The following is a 21,959-nucleotide window of genomic DNA, read 5'->3' as shown; positions in this document are numbered from 1 at the left end:
GCATTGAATAATGTGTTGCTTATATTTATTGTGTTTAAACATGTCTGTGAAAGATTGTATTACTGTACTGTGTAAAAAAAGAATTGCAATGCTGAAAAAGCATTTTCAGTGACAATGTTTGGATTTGAAATCAAACTAATGGATAAGTGTTGTGTTTGTGGTAAATAGCCACTGATCAGTAGCGGACTCCTGTGTGAAAGCTGCTTCTCCTCTCACAAGAGTCACCTAAGAGGAGAATTCCCCCCTTTTCAAAAATGAAATTCAGGCCCTGAATAAATGTCTAAAAATCCTGATTGGTGTATCACTATATATAGTTATAAATGATAAAAAGAAGGCTTTAAAAAGATCGGTATCGGTGATCGGTATCGGCAGATACTGCTTTTTGTGATCGGTGATTGGTGATCGGCCTCAAAAATCCTTATCGGAGCACCCCTAGAAGATTTAAAGACAGAAATGTGAAGCTTATAATTTTATAAAAGCTTTTACATTCATTCTTCTGTAAATAAATTAGCAGTGAAGCTGTTTAAATCATTTGTACAGTCTTTTTGGGGTTTATGGTGTTGTGGCAATGAAGTTGTAAAATTGGATAAAATTTGCTTTACGCAAAGATGGCTAGTAACATCAGTGTTTTTTTTGTTTTTTTTACAAAAACGTGTTATTTATCAGGGTTATTGTAGTTAACTAAAAGCTAAAATCATAAAATTAACATTTGTTTTGTTTTGAAATAAAATAAACTTTACCTGAAATATATTAAAATGAAAATAAAAAAATATATAAAATATAATTCAGCTAGTCGTTAATAAAATAAAATGACAAAAGCTCACAACCAAATTACTAAAATTAAAATTAAATCGGAAAATATAAAAACAAACTGATTCAAAATATTGATTAAAAACTGCAATAGTATCTCAGTGATATTAAAATAACACTGGTTCACATGAATATCTTGAGACTGTACTGTTGAAACAGTGTTTATTTTAATGTTTCCCAGCGCGTCATTGTAGATCAGTTTTTTTTTATAGAAAATAAGAGACAAGTAGAGGTTAAGTGTTGTCAATTGAGCTTAACCTGTACTAAACCAGGAATATTTCTTTGAAGGGAAATCAAATTCAAGTATTCCTTGTCATGGGAGTATTCAATGCAAACTGAAAATTTGCATACTGTGCAAAGTACTCAGTACAGCTTAGGTAGTTTCCTGTTCCAAATTTTATGCATTTGACTGTAACTTTTTTTATCCAAGCTTTTATCCTTTTTTTGCATTTTATCGATTCATGCATTCCATGGGAATCGAACCCATGACCTTGGCTTTGCTCACTGGACTGAATATAACCCATATTCTTATACTTGTTCTGTCCTGTTCCCCTGTGGCTGAACGTACCGGTGGGAATGACCCAGTGCTCTGCAGCACCCTGAGAGACGGGGCAAACATTCCACTCGCAGGCTGCGTTGGAATAACAAAAGCCGAGGAAAACAATCTGCATATGACAGCCCCTCTCAGTAAGGGCTAATGAGGCGTACGGGAGGGGTCTGGAGCTCACTTTCCTCCCCTCATATCCCTCTTTCAGAGAGTCTTTCATCCCCAGTGAGCATTCCTGCATAAATATGAGCTTATCTGTGGCGCATTCTGTTTCTTATGTGAAATGACCCGCTCTCGCTGCTGGGGCCTTGAGTATCTTAAATAAAGACGTGGCAATCAGCTTCCATTTGAGTGCATTCTTGATTGGTTTTGGTCTATGACCATCCAATCAAAGGAGGAGAAAATGCTGACGTTATCGTTAGTCAGCTAGATGGCCCTGGTGTTGCCAACTCGAAATCTGATTGGTTAAAGCAACAGTTTCATTGCCATTGTTTTAAGCTAACAGACGCCTTCAATGTTGATTCTGAAGGCCTTAAGGCAGATTTCTTTGACCCTGGCAACACGATTGCTGAAATATGATTGGATAAAAGCTCTAATATAAACATACACTGCTGGAAGCAGTGCAACCAAGAGAAAAGCTATGAAATTAAGAGAATAGACTATTGGAAATAATTTAATACACATTCATGGAAAAATATATTAAACTAAATCAGTGATTCTGATAGTGTTTAGGCCAGCAGAGAAGGCTTTGCTGGCCCTGACGGCCCACCACTGAGATATATATATATATATATATGACAAATGACAAAAAGTTGTTTATGATCTCCAAACTTGACAGAAGTCACACATTTGCCCTGATGACACTCCCATCTGATGTGCCATGGCCTAACTGAAAAGTCTGACTCCACAGTTCAATTGAAATGTGACACATGAGTATTTAGGTAGCCCCATGTAATGCCCGCTCAAAAGTAATCCCTTAAACCCTGAGCTTCACCTGTCTCTCTTGCCTCACAGCATGCTGGGATTTCCCGGGGTTTACTGCTCTTTGTAACTACAGCTGTGGCAGCAGTGCAGAGGTATGGACATAATAAAGAACAATTTCACTGCAAGGAGTGTAACTGACCCCACCCTGACAATTAGACCTGACGGGACATGAACGGGTTCGCTTGTTTTGTTATGACGTTATGGCGAATGTTGGACCGTTTGGATCAGCTGGACAATTTCAGGAGTGTTTGTCGTTTCAGAATTGTATTTAAAATGAAATGAATCGCAGGTTTTTCCTCACCTATTTCCAAGTAGGTTGTGTGGTATTCTGTAAAGATCTCGCTGTGACAAACATATGATTGAGCCTCCTGAGGTCAACAGCATGACATTATGACATGCTTCAGGAGAGAGGATGAATGATACCTTGTTGATTCTTTTTCTACATCCATTTCTGTTCTTAAATGTGAAGTATATCATTTCTGCGGTACTAATGGCAACAAATGTCTATAATATAAATTCTTATACCAGTATTCATGTATTCATAACCTAGTTCCATTCAAACATTCCATTAAAATCTTAATGGATAAAATCGGGTCTTACCCTACATTATTTCTAAACAAATATTATGTTACCTTCGGAAATATGGCATATTAGAAGTTAAATGTGCTGCTGTTTCTTTAAAGAGACCATGTTCCAAACCCATTAGATTTTGCTCATCTTTGAAACACAAAAAATATATTTTTTTTTGTTGAAAGCTTAGAGCTTTCTGTCCCTCCAAAGTCCAGGTAACCAAAACTTACAAGATCCAAAAAGTTTATAAAGGCATTGTGAAATGAGTCCAAATAAATCAAGCGGTTGAATTCAGATCTTGTGAAGAGATACGACTGCTTTATATGATGTGTTGTATATAAACTATAGATACATGGGTTTGGAATGACCTGAGCGTAAATAAATTGACACAATTTAAATTTTTGGGTGAACTATCCCTTAAAGTCAGCATGAAAATAAAATTGCCATAAATAAATAAATACATAAATACATGCATACATGCATACTTACGTACTCCAGTATAAGTAAGGACTCCAGTAATCTTTGTTTTATTTACAGCTTCAATTTTTTTTTTTCAGTGTATACGTTTAAAAAAGAAGGGTTGCCTTTGGGTTCTTCAGAATTTAAAATCTTCATAGATGTGCAGAGAGCACTTGTAAATGTAGTATGTACAGTGATAATGATTGTAAGATTAACATTGCTGTGTTTGTGACCCCACAGGCAGCATGCATGTGTCTCTAGCTGAGGCGCTGCAGGTGAGAGGAGGGCCGCTGCAGGAGGAGGAGGTCTGGGCCGTCCTGAACCAGAGCGCAGAGAGCCTGCATGAACTCCTCCGCAGAGGTAAACCGGCATGCTGGCTTGTAGCGCAGTGATTACTCCCACATCTCTCAAGGGTGCCCAGCCACGCTGGCTCAGAACTTCAGGCCTTGGGATGGCCGAGGCAATCAGAGACCTTGGATAGCAGTCTGATGTCTTTGGAGTGCAGAAGAACATTTGTTGATTGAACATTTCCAAAGTATTCAGTAATCTGCTCCAAATATGCAGAGTTTTTGCAAATGAAACTGACTATCCGGCTTCCTTTGGTTACAGTGTAAGCCATGAGGTTACATGAATGCAGTGTAAATACCAGTCATTCAAACCTGAAGGAGTATGAGGCTCTGTTCTGAAACCTGTGAGCTGCCTCCTACATAGGCAACATTTTAAGGCTTCATTGTCATGCTCCTGATGTGAAGGTTGTTTCAAAAAGTAGATTTCTTCATTTGGCCAAATTTTGCAGCATTGCAAAGGAAATCCCACAATGCACACAATGCACTGCAAGAAGATCAGTTAAAAAAACAAATGCAACGAAAATGGCAGACAAAAAGAATGAAAAGAATTTTGGTTATAAATGATATTATTTGTAATAATATTTATAATATTTATTTATACTTATTTAATTTAAAAAAAACATAAAAACGAGCAAAGGACATCTCACTGTCTCTGCTTTTCGGTTCCTCTTTTGATCCGTCTGAAATTTTCTTCTAAAATTAGCATTTTTATCAGGCTCCTATATTTATTTTTTATATTCATTTTATATTTTTATCTGTTTATATGTAATGTTATTATTATACTTATTTAATTTAAAAAAAACATAAAAACGAGCAAAGGACATCTCACTGTCTCTGCTTTTCGGTTCCTCTTTTGATTCTCTAATACTTTCCGCTCTCTTTCTGTCTGAATTTTTCCTCGTTCACCTGGTTTCTCTGGTTTGGTCAGCCTGTAGCATTTTTGGTTCTCTTTAACTTGAATTTTTGTAGTTCTTTCCTGATTGTATTCCATCTTGTCATTAAAGCTTGTTAATGTACAGAATGTCCCAGTCTGACATTTCTGAAGGTATCCAGTATCGCTTTCATTTGGGCCCTACAGTTAGCCTGTTGACTTTCAGTAGAGGAATTTCATGCGCTAACCTTGTGCTGGTGTATGACAAATGCAAAAATTTACCATGGTGGCCATAATTTCCACCAGAATGCCTATTATATATTACTTACTACTAGAGGAGTGCACTAAGAACACCTTAGCGACTGCATAGCAATGCACTAAAACACTCACAACTCTTAAAAAAATCACCTAGCAATGCGCTAAAGCACAGAACAATTTTGCAATTGCATAGCATTGTGCTAAAACACAGAACACCTTAGCAACTACAAAGCAATGCACAAAATAATTTGGAACAATGCATTAATCCTTACAAAAATGAACTGGTTTTACTACAAATAAAACCAAAAAACCATGGTTGCTATAGTTAAACCATGGTAACCACAAATTAACCATGGTTTTGCTACACTAACCATAGTTTAACCATGGTATTTGTAGTAAAACTGTGGTTATACAAATGGTAATCAATACGCCAAAAAACTAAAAAACATGGTTTCTACAGTTTTACTGTAATAAAACCATGGTTAATTTTTGTAAGGGAAAACACTCAGAACACCTTAGCGACCACATAGCAATTCGCTAAAACACCTTAGCAATTTGTTGAAAACAGTCGACACTTTAGCAACTGCATGTGTTAAACATAAAGAACACTTTAGCAATCTTGCTAGCAACTTGCTTAAAAACAGTTGAAACACTTTAGCAACTGCATAGCAGTGCGCTAAACATTAGGAAAACCGTATCAACCACATAGAAATTCACCAAAATCAAGCTAAACTCTTCAGCAACCACACAGACAAGAACCACTCAGAAAAATTAAAAAATGCAGTCATTTGTAGTGAAATCTCTTGTTGTAATTGTACAAATCTGTCATTTAGCCTATTTTGGATGACTGTGGCTAATACAAGGTTAGCATAGTTCTATTGTAGCAATAACCAGAATAAGTTTGGCATTTTGGTGGAAACCTTAGTTATTGTAGTGCGCTTTTGGAAGCTAAACTGGCAGGGATTGTTTGAAAGGAAAAACAAGAAACTGAGGTCATATCTGTCTTTATGTGAATTCCCTGCGACTGCTTCAATGAAAAAATGTTTTCCCTCAGACCACAGCTATGTCACACTTCCCATGCAGTTACCACACAAAATGTCTTTAAATATTGTTTTGGTATTGTCCCTTTCTTACAAACAATTCAAAGCCATTACAAGCTTCAGCCGTGATGTTATCAGTACATTCAGCAGGACTCTTTTGTAATGTGGTTATTCAGTCAGTATGCGCTCGTTTAGCATTGTCCTCCGCCGATTCACACCTGTTTGAGAGTGATTAGAATAAATCTCCGGCCTCCTCAAAAGCTGTCAGCATACCAAAAATAGCAGCTATCAGTCTTATTCAAAGAAGTGAGCCCATGCAGAAAAGCTTTCTATCCTCGTTTTCTGTCTCTGAAGGGAAGGGTAACACTTTGGTGAAATATATGAGAAGGCTTACTCAGCCTTATGTCCGTCTGCTGTCTCTCTGAATGACTGTGTGGGCTAGTGTTGTGAGTCACCGCTGTGAACAAAAGCCTCTTTATTGTCCCGCAGCCCGGTTTCCTAAAGAGCAGTTTGCTGGGCAGTTTGCGGCAATTGAGATGATGCCAAGCTCCTCTCGACTGATATCTGCTGCCGTCCCCGCACAGATCTTGAGACTCTCGACAAGTCTTTCTCACAGTCATGGACAATTCTTGTTCTGTCAGCATCGCAGACAGTTGTTGCCCCCTTTATTCAGCAGACCTGGCCGATAGCCAGTAGGGCTTGTAACGTAATTAGGCCCCTTGTCTTCAGGGTCGAGGAGGACGATGATGATAAAGATGATGTAGCCGCTCCGGCATGCGCTCGCAGGGGGAACGAGGACTCTCCTCGTCTCACAGTAGCTTGTTATCTGGCCTTGAGTTGCTCTGGGTGAAAACTTGCTGGCAAAGGTCCCTTTTGACAGAGTTTGCAGAAATTCTGGGCCCTGAATGAGAGTCATGGGACATGACTTGAGCAAGTCAGTGAAGTTACTTAATTTGTTTGGAAACCCTGAGCACTTAGATGTGAGAAGTCCTGAGCTTGCTTTTTTAGAGCATGCCGTTTTAATTTGAAGGTGATGTTTGGTTTTTTTAATTACAAAAAAACTTTTCCTATCGCAGTCCAATGTGTAGAAGGGTTGATTTAATAATAAAACGGTGAGATTTACAACTTTAGAAATAAAAATATATATGCAGTACTACATTGTAAAAAAAATTATATTTCGAAGCTGTAAATAAAACAAATTACTGGTTCATGTTTTACAAGAAAATATTATGTCAGTCTTTCACATTGAATTAAATGTTATTTATTTATTTATTTTTTTTAAAAGTAAACAAAAAATAATATTTGAAAATAAAAACGACATTTACTTTTTCTCAAATTTCTGAGTGAAATAATATATGATTGAAAATGATTGAAAATATATGATTATATAAAATACATAAAAATAATACTTAATGATTTGTTTGTTTGTATTTATAATATTGTAAATATTTGCAGTTTCACTTGTAAATATATATATATTATATATATATATAATTTTTTTTAATGTATTTTTTTATCTGTATTGCCCCAGGTGATACTCGTCAAAAACTTTCATGATTTTTTTTTTTTTATGTGTAGGCATATTGCTTTTATATATATATTATATATATATATATAATTTTTTTAATGTATTTTTTTATCTGTATTGCCCCAGGTGATACTCATCAAAAACTTTCATGATTTTTTTTTTTTAATGTGTAGGCATATTGCTTTAAGCGAAAGTCATATTTTAATTTTTTTTAGCATGATATAAATAATTCAAAAGTTTCCACCACGTCCTGCGCTTTAAAATGGGTATTTAGGTCATTTGGTTATGCAGTAATCTTGAGCATCTAAAACAGATACAGACAAAAATTTACAGATGTAAACATGTATTTACACTTTGTTTTATGTAATACTAAGAAGTCTGCTTGTTATTTATGGCATGCTTTCATATATCTCATTTCATGTTCTTTTCTCCTTCTTAGTAGAGTTTGTGATGCTATTTTTGGCTGTGACCTCATTGGGCTCGTGAACTGCAGTAGATGACCGCACTAGTCTCCGATAGGACAGATAAAACTTTATCAGATAGGCCCGTTCTGAGATATTTCCAACTGTGCATCAGCATCTCTCCCATTAACATCTGGATGACTCTGAGATTTAGCATGCCAACATTTCCAGCTTTTAGTAACAATAGTTTGCAGTGAATGCCAAAGATAGGTATGTTACCTGTATAGGTTGACAGGGAACATATTTTCTGGAGTATCTACTGTGCTGGAGGCAAAACATGAGTGTACACTGCTAGATTTTCACAATGAGGTCCAATCGTGGTTAGACAGTTTCCACAGGAAACGTGTGTTTACTTTGGTAATTCCAGTGCTTTAAGGCATCGCTGCTTGAATTTCATTTTTTCATTATTTTTAGTTTAAACACTTTCTGACTTTTTAATAATGTTTCTGCCAATTTGTTTTGTTAATATGTTTATTTACACAAACCCCTAACCCTAAATATAGTATTAGAGGCTTAACTCATCCCCCCTACTGACGTAAATGATACCACTACTAACAATCCCCCATAGACTTTCATTATTTTTCAATAGTTTTGGGTTGTGTGTGTGTGTGTGTGTGTGTGTGTTTTTAAATTTCTTATGCTCACCAAGGCTGCATTAATTTGATCAGAAATACAATAAAACAGTAATATTTTGAAATATTATTACAATTAAAATAATTGTTTTCTATTTGAATATGTTTTAAAATGTAATTTATTCCTGTTTTTGGCAGCATCATTACTCCAGTCTTCAGTGTCACATGATCCTTCAGAAATCATACTAATATGTTGACTTGCTGCTCAAGAAACATTTCTTATTATTATCAATGTTAAAAACTGTTGTGCTGCTTAATATTTATTGTGCAGCTTTTATGTTAAATTGACTTTTTTGTAATATTGTAATTGTCTTTACTGTCATTTTTAATCAATTTAATGCATCCTTGACAAATAAAAATATTAAGTTCTTTCACAAATAAACTTACTGACCCTTAACACCTTGGCACCTCTCATATTTGCTTTAGAAAATATAAGAATATATATTTTCAGTTGCGGTATTTTGAGATTTTGTTCTTGTTTTTGGCTTTACATGGCATGAAATTATAAAAATAAGTTTCTCAAAAGCAATTCCACATTTCCACTGAATCTTCATTCGTGATAAATGATTAATTTTTCTACAGCTGTTCCATCCATAACCGCAGGGCCATGTTTTGAACGGCAAAGACTCCATTGTTTTACATCTGCAGCAGAAGAGGGGAAAAAAACATCAAAAAGAAAAATGTGCATCCTTGACAAATAAAAATATTAAGTTCTTTCACAAATAAACTTACTGACCCTTAACACCTTGGCACCTCTCATATTTGCTTTAGAAAATATAAGAATATATATTTTCAGTTGCGGTATTTTGAGATTTTGTTCTTGTTTTTGGCTTTACATGGCATGAAATTATAAAAATAAGTTTCTCAAAAGCAATTCCACATTTCCACTGAATCTTCATTCGTGATAAATGATTAATTTTTCTACAGCTGTTCCATCCATAACCGCAGGGCCATGTTTTGAACGGCAAAGACTCCATTGTTTTACATCTGCAGCAGAAGAGGGGAAAAAAACATCAAAAAGAAAAATGTACTGTCGTACAGAATCATCTTTTTGAGAGAGATCCCAGGGGCCTCGTATTTCATGGAAATTGCTCTCATTCACAGAATAATGTAGCTCTTTATTACATATCTTTGTCTGGATGAAAAGAATTTGCTCTCCACCACCAAATCTCCATAGTTCCTGAAACGTGTGCAGTCAGATTGCGCTGTACTCGTGTCGAGGAAATGTTCTTAGGGCAAGGCCATAATCTCCCTTAACTTGTCTAGTAACTTTCCCACGCTGAAGCATCAGTACTTGCAGTGTCTTAGAATTTCCTCTCTTCATAAGTGTCGCTTTACAAAACCAATGTTGGAAAATTTTCTTTTTTTATTGCTATGTACTTGAACATTTTGCCAAAGGAACATTTTATTTCTGAACTTCATAAGACGTTCAACAAAAGGACAACAAAAGGACAACTTGCTTTAATTTAATTTAATTTAATTTAATTTAATTTAATTTAATTTAATTTAATTTAATTTTTAATTTAATTTTTTTTATTTATTTATTTTTATTTAATTTTATTTTATTTTTAAGAATTTGATAAAGATTCATTTGTTTTTCCTCAGGTTCGACACGTTAATTTAATTTAATTAAAAAAATTTTTTTTTTAATTTATTTATTTTTATTTTATTTTATTTTATTTTTAAGAATTTGATAAAGATTCATTTGTTTTTCCTCAGGTTCGACAGATCCGTCTGTGTTGGGGTTTATCATCTCTCCATGGTCGCTGCTGCTCATGCCTTCCGGAAACATCTCTTTCACGGATGAAAATGTCACACAGAAGGATCTGCGGGCTTTCACTCCTCCAGAGGTGCTGGAGGGTCTCAACCTCTCCTCACTTTCTGATATGGAAAAGGTACCTTATGGATTTTGAAAGACTTTTGTTCGGCTTCTTGTTTCCTTTTTAAAAATCTCGTTTTTTCCCCCCATGACTTCTCTTCAGTTAAAACTATTTTATTTTTCACTGTCGACAAAAAGTGAAAAAAAAACGACTTTGATTCTATTGCACAACCATTTCTTTTATATTTTACATTTTACATTTTGACAGTATGCTTGAATGCTTTTGTGTAAACATGACTTTCTCAGAGGGAGACCGATAAACCACTGCAGAGTCAAAACATGATTATTTGCAGAGAAATCATATGATCTTGTGCATTCTTTGGCAGACTCTTGGATATTTTGTTCCAAAAGCTATTCTTTAGCAGGATGAACAGACAGAAGAACTAGACAGGAAAGAAACACAAAACTATGCAGATGTGCTATCTATAAAGTTTGATGCTGATTAAAGCCTAAAACATACTACTGGCTGACAAATGCTTCTGACAACACAAGCTTGTTTGTGTGTGAAAATGTGTCAGAATGAGGCTGTTAACATGGGCTAAAATGTTTCATTGTCACATTTCTGTTTCCTTTTTAATTTCTAGATGCACGTGTATTCACTTGGCATGACGTTGTTTTGGGGTGCAGACTATGAGATACCTCAGAGCCAGGTGAGTCCTCCTAGACAAATTAAATTGATATTTTAACCCAATATATGTATGTACTATGTATTTTCTACTTTTTTATAGAGTATCACATTGCTAGCTTAGAAACATGAAAACCTCTATCTATATTAATCAAGTAAGAATTGAGTCTCCACTGTTTTATTCTTCTGGACCATTGCAACATCATGTTAAATTGGGTAAATAAATTAATACGGCCAGGGCCGGATTTACGCATAGGCATTCTAGGCACGTGCCTATGCTCGCTCGTCCAGGGGGGGCCCAAACACAATGAAGAGATATATAATATTTTTTGTTATACTATGGGATATCTACAACAGTAAAAGAACCAAAACCCCAGAAGACATTGAGCAAATAAATATAACAAACAATAGGGTAAAATCGACAAACTATTTCCATGTCTTCAACCTATTTTATGTACGGAAATCACGCTTTCTTTCTCCCGTTCTCTCTCACAGACGCACACGCACTCGCTCACACATGCGGAGACACGACCAGAAACTTGTTGTCAGCGCTGCCCCGCGAACGTTAGACTGTAACTGCGTTAGCCTGCATATCAATGGCTCAAGCCTCTGTTATTAGCTCTAAAATGACATTTTGGAATTTGCAACTGAAGGTTTGGGATGAGGTGATTAAAATTAGCTAGTTCAACACACACGAGATTTCAGGACAGAAACATGTTAAATATCTTGAAACCCAGGATTTCAGGACAGAAACATGTTAAATATCTTGAAACAAATCATCTGAACAATTGATGTGTGATTGTGACTCCAGGCCGTTAAAATTATTAGAGAAATAGTGCACTCCCGAAGTGGTTATGTGGCCACATCGCCGCGCCTATTAATGGAATGGTCTTTCTCAGTTCTCAAACAAATTAAGAACTACATTCGATTTTTATTGACTTGGACAAGCGCTTATTGCGATAGAAAATACTGTAACGGTTTCACTGGTTAAGAAATATTTTTGTTTGCTTGGGTGGTAATATTAGGCCTATTATATTAATAGGGAAGAAAAAAATTTTTTTTGCCTATGTCACGAAAAGAGGTAAATCCGGCCCTGAATACGGCCCAGGACTTGTGGCGAATAAAGATTCTAGACGATTCAGCAACTTCTTTTCTATCAGCAAACTATCTTTTCACTGAGCTCTACATGTGTGTTTTAGCCAATGAAACTTGGAGAGCATCTGAACCGCGTCCTGCTCAACATGTGTGATGATTCCACGCTCACCCGACTGTCCGTACGCTCGGTTCTGGACACCTGCGGCGCTCACATCCGTAACTCCGACTGCGACCCTTCGTTTTCTTACGTCAGGAGGCTGGTGAGACTCGTTCTTGGCAGTCTCTCGCAGGTACGTCTATATATTTCTTTCAACATTTTGTTAATGTTTCAACCATTTTCGGTTCATTTCAAGTTATGAATTTAAGAAGTCATGACTTAAGGTTCAGCAACTAAATAAAGAACCACTTTGATTCTTTCAGCGAATGAGTGAGTTGTTAGAATGATTCAAACCTAAGAGTTTAAGAATACAGTATATGTTATTGTTTTCTGTTGCAGCACAGTATTTTACTTAAAGTTTTAAAGCCTATTTTATATATTATGCTTTATTTATTTATTTGCTTTACTCCATATCCAGTTCTCAGTCCCCACCCTTTTTTTTCCTGGTTGATCACAAAGCACTAATGATTCAGCACTAACAATATGTGTGAACATACTGTTCCTATTACCTGAATTGCCTGCTCAGTCCAGCCCTATAAAACAGCTTTACATTAAAAAGGTAGTGAACAGTCTTTCTCGTGTTTGATGTCACATCCTGTTCCTCAGCTGCACACTCCCCAGTAGTTTAATTGCACAGCGATACAGAAAGAGCATATTGCTAGGAACAGACGTGTTTCTGGTCTCATTTTCTGCACTGTGTGCCTTTTTCAATTGTTTAAGTGGTCCAGTAGGGATGCTGTCTTCTAATTCCTGTTGATTAATCCTGTGAGTGGCTGCTTGGGTTTGTTCTTCCTGTGAGCAGCCCTCCTGAGATTTTCCCAAGTCTTCCATTATGTTTGGTTTTTCTTCCTCCAGCAAACCTGATTTAGGCAAAAACTTTATTCAAAATATGTTTCGACTTGGTTTAACAGTCTAGACCAAGCTTTCTTTAAGTCCTCTAAGGATATGAAATCCATTTCCCCTCAACACTCCATTTAATTTTTTCCCCAAAGTTTGTAAAGTCTGTTTGAATTTTTCCCCATCTTTCCATTATATAATAATAATAATAATAATAATTATTATTATTATTTAAAATTGATCTTATTTTTGTAGCTTATACAATCTGGGTGCCTTGTAGAGAAAATTTCATAAAGTAAACTACCGTTCAAAAGTTTAGGATCTGTAAGAATTTTTAATGTTTTTGAAAGTAGTCTCTTATGCTCATTAAGGCTGCATTTATTTGAGCAAAAATACAGTAAAGCAGTAATAATAGGAAATATTACTACAATTTAGAATAACTGTTTTCTTTTTTAATATATTTTAAAATGTAATTTATTCCTGTGATGCAAAGCTGAATTTTCAGCATCATTACTCCAGTCTTCAGTGTCACATGATCCTTCAGAAATTATTTTAATGTGCTGATTTAATGTGCTGACATGTTGAAAATAGTTGTATGCTTAATATTTTTGTGGAAATGGATACATTTTTTTTTTTATTATTCTTTGAATAGAAAGTTCAAAAGAACATTATTGAAATAAAAGCAAATAGAAGCATTTATTTGAAATAGAAATCATATTATCATAAATCATAAAAATGATAAAGGAATAAAAGTATTGCATTCTTTCAAAAAAAATTAAAATCTTACTGACCCTAAACTTTCGAGTGGCAGTGTGTGTTTAAATGATAACCTATTTCACAGGAGAAAACAATTCCGTATATTTTGCTTTCTTTTAATCTTGTTCTTTGATAAAAAGAGTGATTGATTTTTGACTTTCTCATTTTTGTGCATGTGTTTGTTTAGCTGGACGGTCTGTTGTCTCAAAGTGAAAGGGAGTCACTTCCAGGGAGAAGCAAAGAGATTCGTGAACGGCTGCGAGGAAAAGGCCTTCCAGCAGGTAATACACACCAGATGCCTTATGTAAAAAGGCATCTTTTGCTTATTATATAGGAAAATGAAGATGGCGTTTCATCCCTCCGTTATTAAACATGTAAGCATTTGCTTTCTACTTCTATCTTGCTTTCACCCACACACACATGCACACGCAAACACACAGACATGTCAGTACACGCTCACACTCCTGATCTTCCAGTTGTCTTTTGCGTCAACCACACGTTTGGAGTTGCTGTTAATAAATGATGATATTTTAATTGTAATCACATCTTACGATTTCTTCGCTTTGTTATAATCTCTGACTGATTGCTTCAATTCTGTGAAGTGCTGCGCTTCATGCTGACTCATCACTCAACATTGATCAAGTTAAGAGGAAGTGATTCAGAATGTAAACAGAGCAGGGCTTGGTTCTGACATGACGTGGCTTTGGCCCCTCAGGAGCTGCTGCTTATCAGAACTGAAGGATAAAAGATCCTCCCTGCCACAAGAGACAAGCCAGAACAGCACCAGCTCTAGAAGTGCCAATCTGAAACTAAAGAGTGGTGCTGAGGTTTCCAGATAATCTCAAGATTGCAGATAGAAAGTTCTGGGGAATTTTGTGATATTTATTTATTTTATTTTTAGATAAATAGTGGTTCTGGGGAAATTTGTTTTCCCAAATTATTTTATGATATTGTCACAATGTGCAGATTGTTTATGCTATGTTTTAAAAAATACTAGCATACTGCTTATTGCATACAGCAAAGTGTGTGTGTGTATGTATATATATATATATATATATATATATATATATATAAATAAATATATAAATAAATATAAGAAATTTACAAATGTATTAAGCAAGGACACATTTTTTTGAGCTTTCTAATTCAAATAATTAGATTAGAAATAGATGTAATAAAAGATTAAGAAAGATTAGAAAGATTTAATAAAAAATGTCTCATGGTTTCGAGAAAAATTGATAATAATTAATTAATAAGAAATGCTTCTTGAGCAGCAAATCAGCATATTTGAATGATTTCTGAAGGATCATGTGACACTGAAGACTGGAATAATGATGCTGAAAATTCATATAAACAAAATATGATATATAAGTAATATATTATTAAATAATACTACAAAATAGTGTTATTTTACTGTATTTTTTTATTTTAAAAAAGTACAACCTTTTTTCATAAACATTTTAAAAATCTTACCGACTTTTGAATGAAACACGGGGAATAAAATTGGTGTAGAAACAATTAAAATTTTTTTTTTACTATTTTAACAAAATTTATATTGCTTGTAACTTTCTAAGTTAATTACAAAGACACAGCAAGTAACTCACTGACTTGACCTTCAATTTCATTTCAAAAGGGCATACAGTATATACCGTGTAGTATGCAGTTGGCAGTTGTTCTAATTTTGAACATAGTTTTATTCTAGCTGTGTTTTAAGTCTTCACTAACATTCTCTTGGCCTTCTCTTTCGCTCTCTGTCTGTTTTTTTCATCTCTCCTTCAGACTTCATATGCTTTATAGTTTAATGATGTGCCAAACAAAGAACATTTTTTTCTCCTTTCTTGTCATCTTTTCTCTCCCCTTCTTCTCTGTTCCTCTCCCAACTTTCCAACTCCCTCGTTGCTTTCGCTCTCCATCTATCTTCTGTCTGTCTCTCACTCCTTCTCGTCCTCTCTCTGTGCGTAGACAAGAGTTTGAACCGAATCTAGACAAGCACATCACCACAAACCAAAACCAGAGTGTTTCATTTTGGAAAATATGACCAAATCTTGCCAGTGTTTTCAGCGGTGCTGCAGCACAAACACGACCGGACGGTTATGTAACTGAGGCATGGCATTGATCAGTAATAGATATTTCCCAGGGTTTTTTTTTATTTTTTACTGTGTGTTCTGTAGGGCGTTTGGTTTTCATGCTGTTGTATCTGGCCACGCATCGGGGTCATAATGTGAGAAAACAAGCCTGCCTAGATGGTGACTCACTTCACGCTGGTTTATTTTTGGCTTTACAGATGTCATGAAACCTCAGCAGTAAAGTAATAACTGTGGTCTCAGACTTTGTCATTGTTCTCATTTCGTAAATTGAATGTTTGTTGACGTTCTCAGGGTATACGTGTGTTCACACTAGCATTAGCTTCTGGAGAGTAGACCTGCAGCAATGCTAATCCTGCTTAGTTTGTCTTAAGAAAATGCATAGCAGCACTGTAGCACAGCTGCATCGTATCGGTTTCAGGTTGGTCAAAATAAGAGTGTAAATGTTTGAATTTCATTGTGGTTGTCCTTATGTGGTTTTTGAGAGCTTCTGAGACTTTATTAATGCTTCATTAGCATTTGCAGCTCCTTTTTATGCAAGTAAAAGCACTACTGATGCAGTTAGCATTGCGCTATTACTAGCCACAATTGTTTAATGGTAATTTTCTGCCTTATTTTTAGGTAATGTTTAGCATGTTTGCACCGTACATGAGCGAATCATGTGCTTCAACAAAACAGACACTGCAAATAAACAACTATATGGTTCTTAATTAGCATAACAGTTGTCGCAACATGCCATAATGTTTATGCAGGGGATAATCTTCTTCTGATCTTTTATCCATGCTGTTTAAAAAAAAAAAAGTGACAAAAAGACCAAAAAAAAAGAGAGTAATAAATAAAAAGCTTCAGTATGAGTAAATTATTTTTTATTTATATTTAATTATTTCTATTATATTTAATATCTTGTATATATTTTTTTATATTATATTATTTACCAATTACCAATTAGGTTGTAGTCCTATATAGCCAAATTTTTCACTGTCGCAAAGTCTGGACATTGTAGATTATTATGGCCAAGAACCACCTGTTTTCAGACATGTAAAATGACCAATAGTTGATAGCACAATAATAAACGACGGGTGAATCTTACGAAACGAGCCAAATAAAAATGTTCCAGTCATGCTTCATAAAAAATATATTTTGCATAAACAAAATAAAGCCAATTGACATTATTAAGCAAATTTTTCATTCATTCGTCTTTAGCGTAATGTTAAAAAATATTATGTATTCACAAAAATATTAAGCAGTGCAGCTGTTTTCAACATTAATAATAAGAAATGTTTCCTGATCACCAAATTCCTGAACATGGATCATGCATCGTTATACTAATGCAAGTTCTTGATATTTAACCCTTTTTTGTGTTTTTTTTCTTCTTCACCCAATTAGGCCGTAGTGCCGCCCATCGTGTGCTGGAGCGTTATAGAACCCGAACCCAGGAGCAGGCCAACCTGAACCGCAGACTCAGTCGCTCTATGGGCTCTCTTCCCATCCAGGACCTTGTCAGAGCGGACGAGGGTCTCAGTCAGTACCCCCCTTCAGAGTACCACGCTGGGTCCGAATCCTCTGCCGAACTGTACCAGCAACGCCAACAACAACAACTGCAGCAGCGCGACCGACCCATGGAGGTGAACCAGCGTTCACACCCCCATCAGAGAAACAAAAGCTGGGCCTCCTCAGCAGACCTGGCCTGCCTTGACCCGGATATGCTCCGCTTTGGGGCCCTGGAAGACGCCCGCAGGGGCAGCAGCGCTCTGAGCACATGCTCGGCCGGTCGACACAAGTCGTCTTCCAAGTCCGGGGACTCTCGCTATGTGGACTTCGGGAGCCTAGATGTCAGGAAGGCCCATCACCATTCGAGTCAGTCCGTCGGCTCAGTGTTCAACAACGCTTACGACCGCATCAGAGAGAAGCATAAGAAACTGCAAGCGCTCAAACAGGCCATGGATGGTGAGTACTGATACTGAGTTACTTGTATGTTCTCGGAGGTGATGTTGTATTATATAGCCTGATTTTCTTACTATCACTGAAGTCTACACACTGTAGATTATTATGGCCATAAATCATCTGTTTTCACACATGTAAAACAACTGATACCACAATAATAAACAGAATCAAAGGAAACCTCTCAAGAAAATGTTCCAGTCATGTTTTACAAAAAATATATTTTGCATAAACAAAATGAAGCCAATTTATAATATATTTCGAATTGTGATATTATTGTCATGACAGTTAAGCATATTTTCATTATCATTGTCATTACCGTAATTTTAGGAAATACTTTTGAAAGTATTTATTTTTTTTACGGCATGAATAGTTTTTTTGTACTACGTAACTCTTGACTTTGTATGGCATAAAAATTTCTTTTTTTATTTTACATAAGGAGAATCGTAATTGAAAATAATTGGAATAGTAAAAGTAAAATTCCTGGACACACAATGATAAAGAGAATTAGGGTATAAAATATGTCTGAAAATATATTAAAAAAAAAATATTGTTGTTTTTTTCGCTTCCCTATATTTATTATTAAAATATACTTTTTTAAAAGAAATTAACACTTTTATTATGCAAGAATGCATTAAATTGATCAAAAGTGACAGTTAAGATATTTATAATGTTAAAAAGATTTATATTTGAAATAAATTTTCTCTATTCATCAAAAAAAAAATATATATGTATATACATACATACATACATACATACATACACATACTTACATACACACACACACACACACACACACACACACACATATATATATATATTACTGTTTCCATAAAAATATTAAGCAGCACGACTGTTTTCAACATTGAAATATTTCTTGAGCGGAAATAAATACAGTATATCAGAATGATTTCTGAAGGATTGTACATTTTAATATATATTATAAAGTTTTAATTGTAATAATATTTCGCACTATTACTGTGTTTTGATCAAATAAAGGCAGGCTTTGAGAGCATAAAATACTTTTTACAAAAGCATAAAAAAAAAACTTACAGACAAGTATGCTTCATTTTCTATTTACAAAATATTCATATATTTCTATATTTTTTTCTTATGATCTTGAGGTTAAATATGACCCAATCATTTGTTGTCAGGCTTTGTGAGAATCACTCCATCATGGAGAAAAAAAAACGCATTGTGGAAAATACAAATAATGTCTGTGGTTCTGTAAATTTGCAGAAACGTTTTAGAGATTTTGTGATCAGAGGATTAGTTGTTCCTCAAGCTCATTCTATCAACAAGACTTTGTTTGTTGTGAGTTGCGCAAAGCTAGTTGTCAGAATGGAACTGGGGATTTCAGCCATTTTTGTGCAGCATGAATCAGATCAGTGAATGGACTGTCTGACGGAGACTAGCTCTGATGTAATTCTAATTGGTGTAATCAAAAGGTTCCAGCGAAACATTTCACCCTGTGTTGCTCAATGAAACTTAACATGGCATAGTGGTGACATCACGAGAAGTTACTAATTGAACTAGTTGTACCAGTTTCAGTCATATGGCAGTAATTGTTTAATTCTACAAGCTTCAAGCCAAAAGCTAAATCTAAGTTGATGTGACAGATTTAACCAGGCTGGTTAACAGTGGTTAAAACCACCAGAAGATACAGCAGCAACCATGAATTGTGTGTGTTTGTGTGTTTCAAATGAACTTCGGGCTCTTCTTATGCTTTGAGTTCCTGTGTAGTCAAAGTCACGCATCTGGCGGCACGCAGAGCTCTGAGGTGTCTTTGTGTGGTGGGAGTGAATGCAGGGTTATGAATGGGTTGTGCGTGGCTTTTGCGCGTGCGGCGTGTTGCCAGGTTCTTTATGACTCAGACTGGCTGAGGGCTTTAGATTCCTGGAAATAATTAGAGATGTATAATTCTAGGCCTTCAAAGCTCACATACTTATGCAAGTTTTTTACTCTCTCTCTTTCAGTCATTCCTTCTCTCTGGGTCTCTCTCACCATTTTCCGCTAGCTTTTCATTCAAAACTTTCCACTGCTCCCCAGTGTTGGGGAAGCTCATTTTAAGTAGTTAAACATCAGTCAAGCTACCCTTTTGAAAAAGTTCATTGCAAGCTAATAAAAAGTAGCTGACTACGCAATGTTGGGGATGACGTAAATGTGTTTTCTTATTATTTTATTTTATGAAAATACCTTATTTAAGAATTATGTAAATAATTATTTTATTTTAATGATTTTATTTTTTTATTTTACTTTAAGATGTTATGCAAAATTGTATCTAAATTTTATTTTAATAATTGTATTTTATTTTATTTTTATAAGTCATTATTTAAAAATATATATCTATTTTTTTATTTTAGTAATTACAGTATGTTTTTTTAAATAAAAAATGTTATATTTTGTTATATTAAGAACTTATTCAAGAATTATCTAAATAATTGTTTTATTTTAATAATTTAATAAATATTTTAATAATTTAATAAAAATTTTAATAATTTTATTTTAATAATTTAATAATTTATTTTAATATAAATATTATATTTTAATAAACGACAATATTTAACAATTATTTAAATGTTTATTTTAATAACTGTATTGCTATTCTTTTAACAAAAAGACTTTAGATTTATTTTTAATAAAAAATAATGTATTTTATTTGAGAAAATATGCTAATTTTGTAGTATAATTATTTTAATACTAATTATACACACACACACACACACACACACACACACACTTCAAATTCACACACTTCTAAATTCATCAATTTAGTTTTTCACAAGTGCTTTCCATCTGCTGTAAGAATCAGAATTAAACAACCTTTTTGCTACTGGACTTATGTAAATGACCTGGTTGGCTAACTTCAGTGTTTTGTTTATTATGCAGTCATATGTGAAGGTCGTCATGGTTATAATGTAATAACAGTGACATTTTTAGGTTTTTGCAGCGTAGATTCAGTTATACTGAACTCTTTTGCTACAAAAAAGCAGGAAAAATCCTGTTTTCAATAATATGTTCTCTAAAGTGAATTGTAAGATGAATCTGTGCCATCATATTGCTCTTGTGAGGGAAAACAAGATTGTCTGTCCGTCCGCTTGTGTAAACATGAGCCAGACTCATTTTCCTGACAATAATGGGCCACATTACCCACAGTCCTGAAGAGAAGGAATGTCCAGCCCCATTAGAGCAGAGCCCTCAAAGCATGATGGCGAAGAGCACATATTTTGATTGTTTTGCCTTCATTTGCTGTGAATGAATGTAATGGAGCACAGATCATTTGTTGAGGCACAGAAATGTGCTGTTTGGAGCCTGTTCTGTATGGCGTGTTCCTCACTTCTGTAGTGTGCATCTTTATCGCTTTCTTTCTCAGGGTCCGTAGTGTAAAAGCCATCATCCAGTGCTGTGCTTTGCATTCTTTCTGTCGTTTCTGTTTGATATGAAGTTGTCATCTTTGTAACGCTGTAAAATCCAAAGAACCTGCGTGTTGGATTTCAGTGTCACCTGTGTGTTTTAAATATGTGCACTAGCTTTAATTTCACTCTCAAATTTTTAACTTTAGAAACCATGCCTTGTGAATTTGAACAAGTTTCTCATTGAATTATGTTGGTCATCTGGTTATTTGTTTGTTTGTCTCTCAATTATGAATGATTCTCATTGAATCATCTGATCCAGATTTTATATTTGTTTGTTTGCTTTTTGTAGTTTTTGTTTCTCTCAATTATGAATTCACATGAACAAGATTCTCATTCACACGTCACACATCATCTGATCCCGATTTTATTTTATTTATTGTTTGCTTCCCTTGTTTTTTCTTGTAATTTTTGTTTCTCTCAATTATGAATTTGAACAAAATATTCACAGAATCATGGTGCAAATATCCTTATTTTATTTTATTCTGAATGTTTGGCATGTAGCAAAAACTTCAATTATGAAATATTCTTTTTTTAATTTAAGGTTAAATATGACTGACATGTTTTAATTAGAATCATGGTGCAAATTTGCATTTTTTTAAAACTTATTTTATTTTCAGTATTTTTAGCATGTAGCAAAAACTTTAATTACGTAATATTGTTCT

At 34.8% G+C, this 21,959-nt stretch overlaps 1 protein-coding gene across 1 annotated transcript in view; it reads left to right on the top strand.

The window, feature by feature from the left end:
- LOC107740220 (tyrosine-protein phosphatase non-receptor type 13-like) overlaps positions 1 to 21,959 on the top strand; it is a 74,918-nt gene that overhangs the window by 9,302 nt on the left and 43,657 nt on the right. The window contains exons 2-7 of the mRNA XM_016552567.1: positions 3,611 to 3,730; positions 10,227 to 10,402; positions 10,971 to 11,036; positions 12,211 to 12,396; positions 14,044 to 14,137; positions 17,327 to 17,887. Coding sequence (XP_016408053.1) covers positions 3,616 to 3,730; positions 10,227 to 10,402; positions 10,971 to 11,036; positions 12,211 to 12,396; positions 14,044 to 14,137; positions 17,327 to 17,887 — 1,198 coding nt within the window. The 5' untranslated portion in view covers positions 3,611 to 3,615. The remainder of the gene's footprint in view (positions 1 to 3,610; positions 3,731 to 10,226; positions 10,403 to 10,970; positions 11,037 to 12,210; positions 12,397 to 14,043; positions 14,138 to 17,326; positions 17,888 to 21,959) is intronic.

Source organism: Sinocyclocheilus rhinocerous, unplaced genomic scaffold (assembly GCF_001515625.1).
Source record: "Sinocyclocheilus rhinocerous isolate Xijiao unplaced genomic scaffold, SAMN03320098_v1.1 scaffold405, whole genome shotgun sequence".
NCBI classification, from domain to species: domain Eukaryota; kingdom Metazoa; phylum Chordata; class Actinopteri; order Cypriniformes; family Cyprinidae; genus Sinocyclocheilus; species Sinocyclocheilus rhinocerous.
This window is presented reverse-complemented; position numbering and strand designations above follow the sequence as displayed.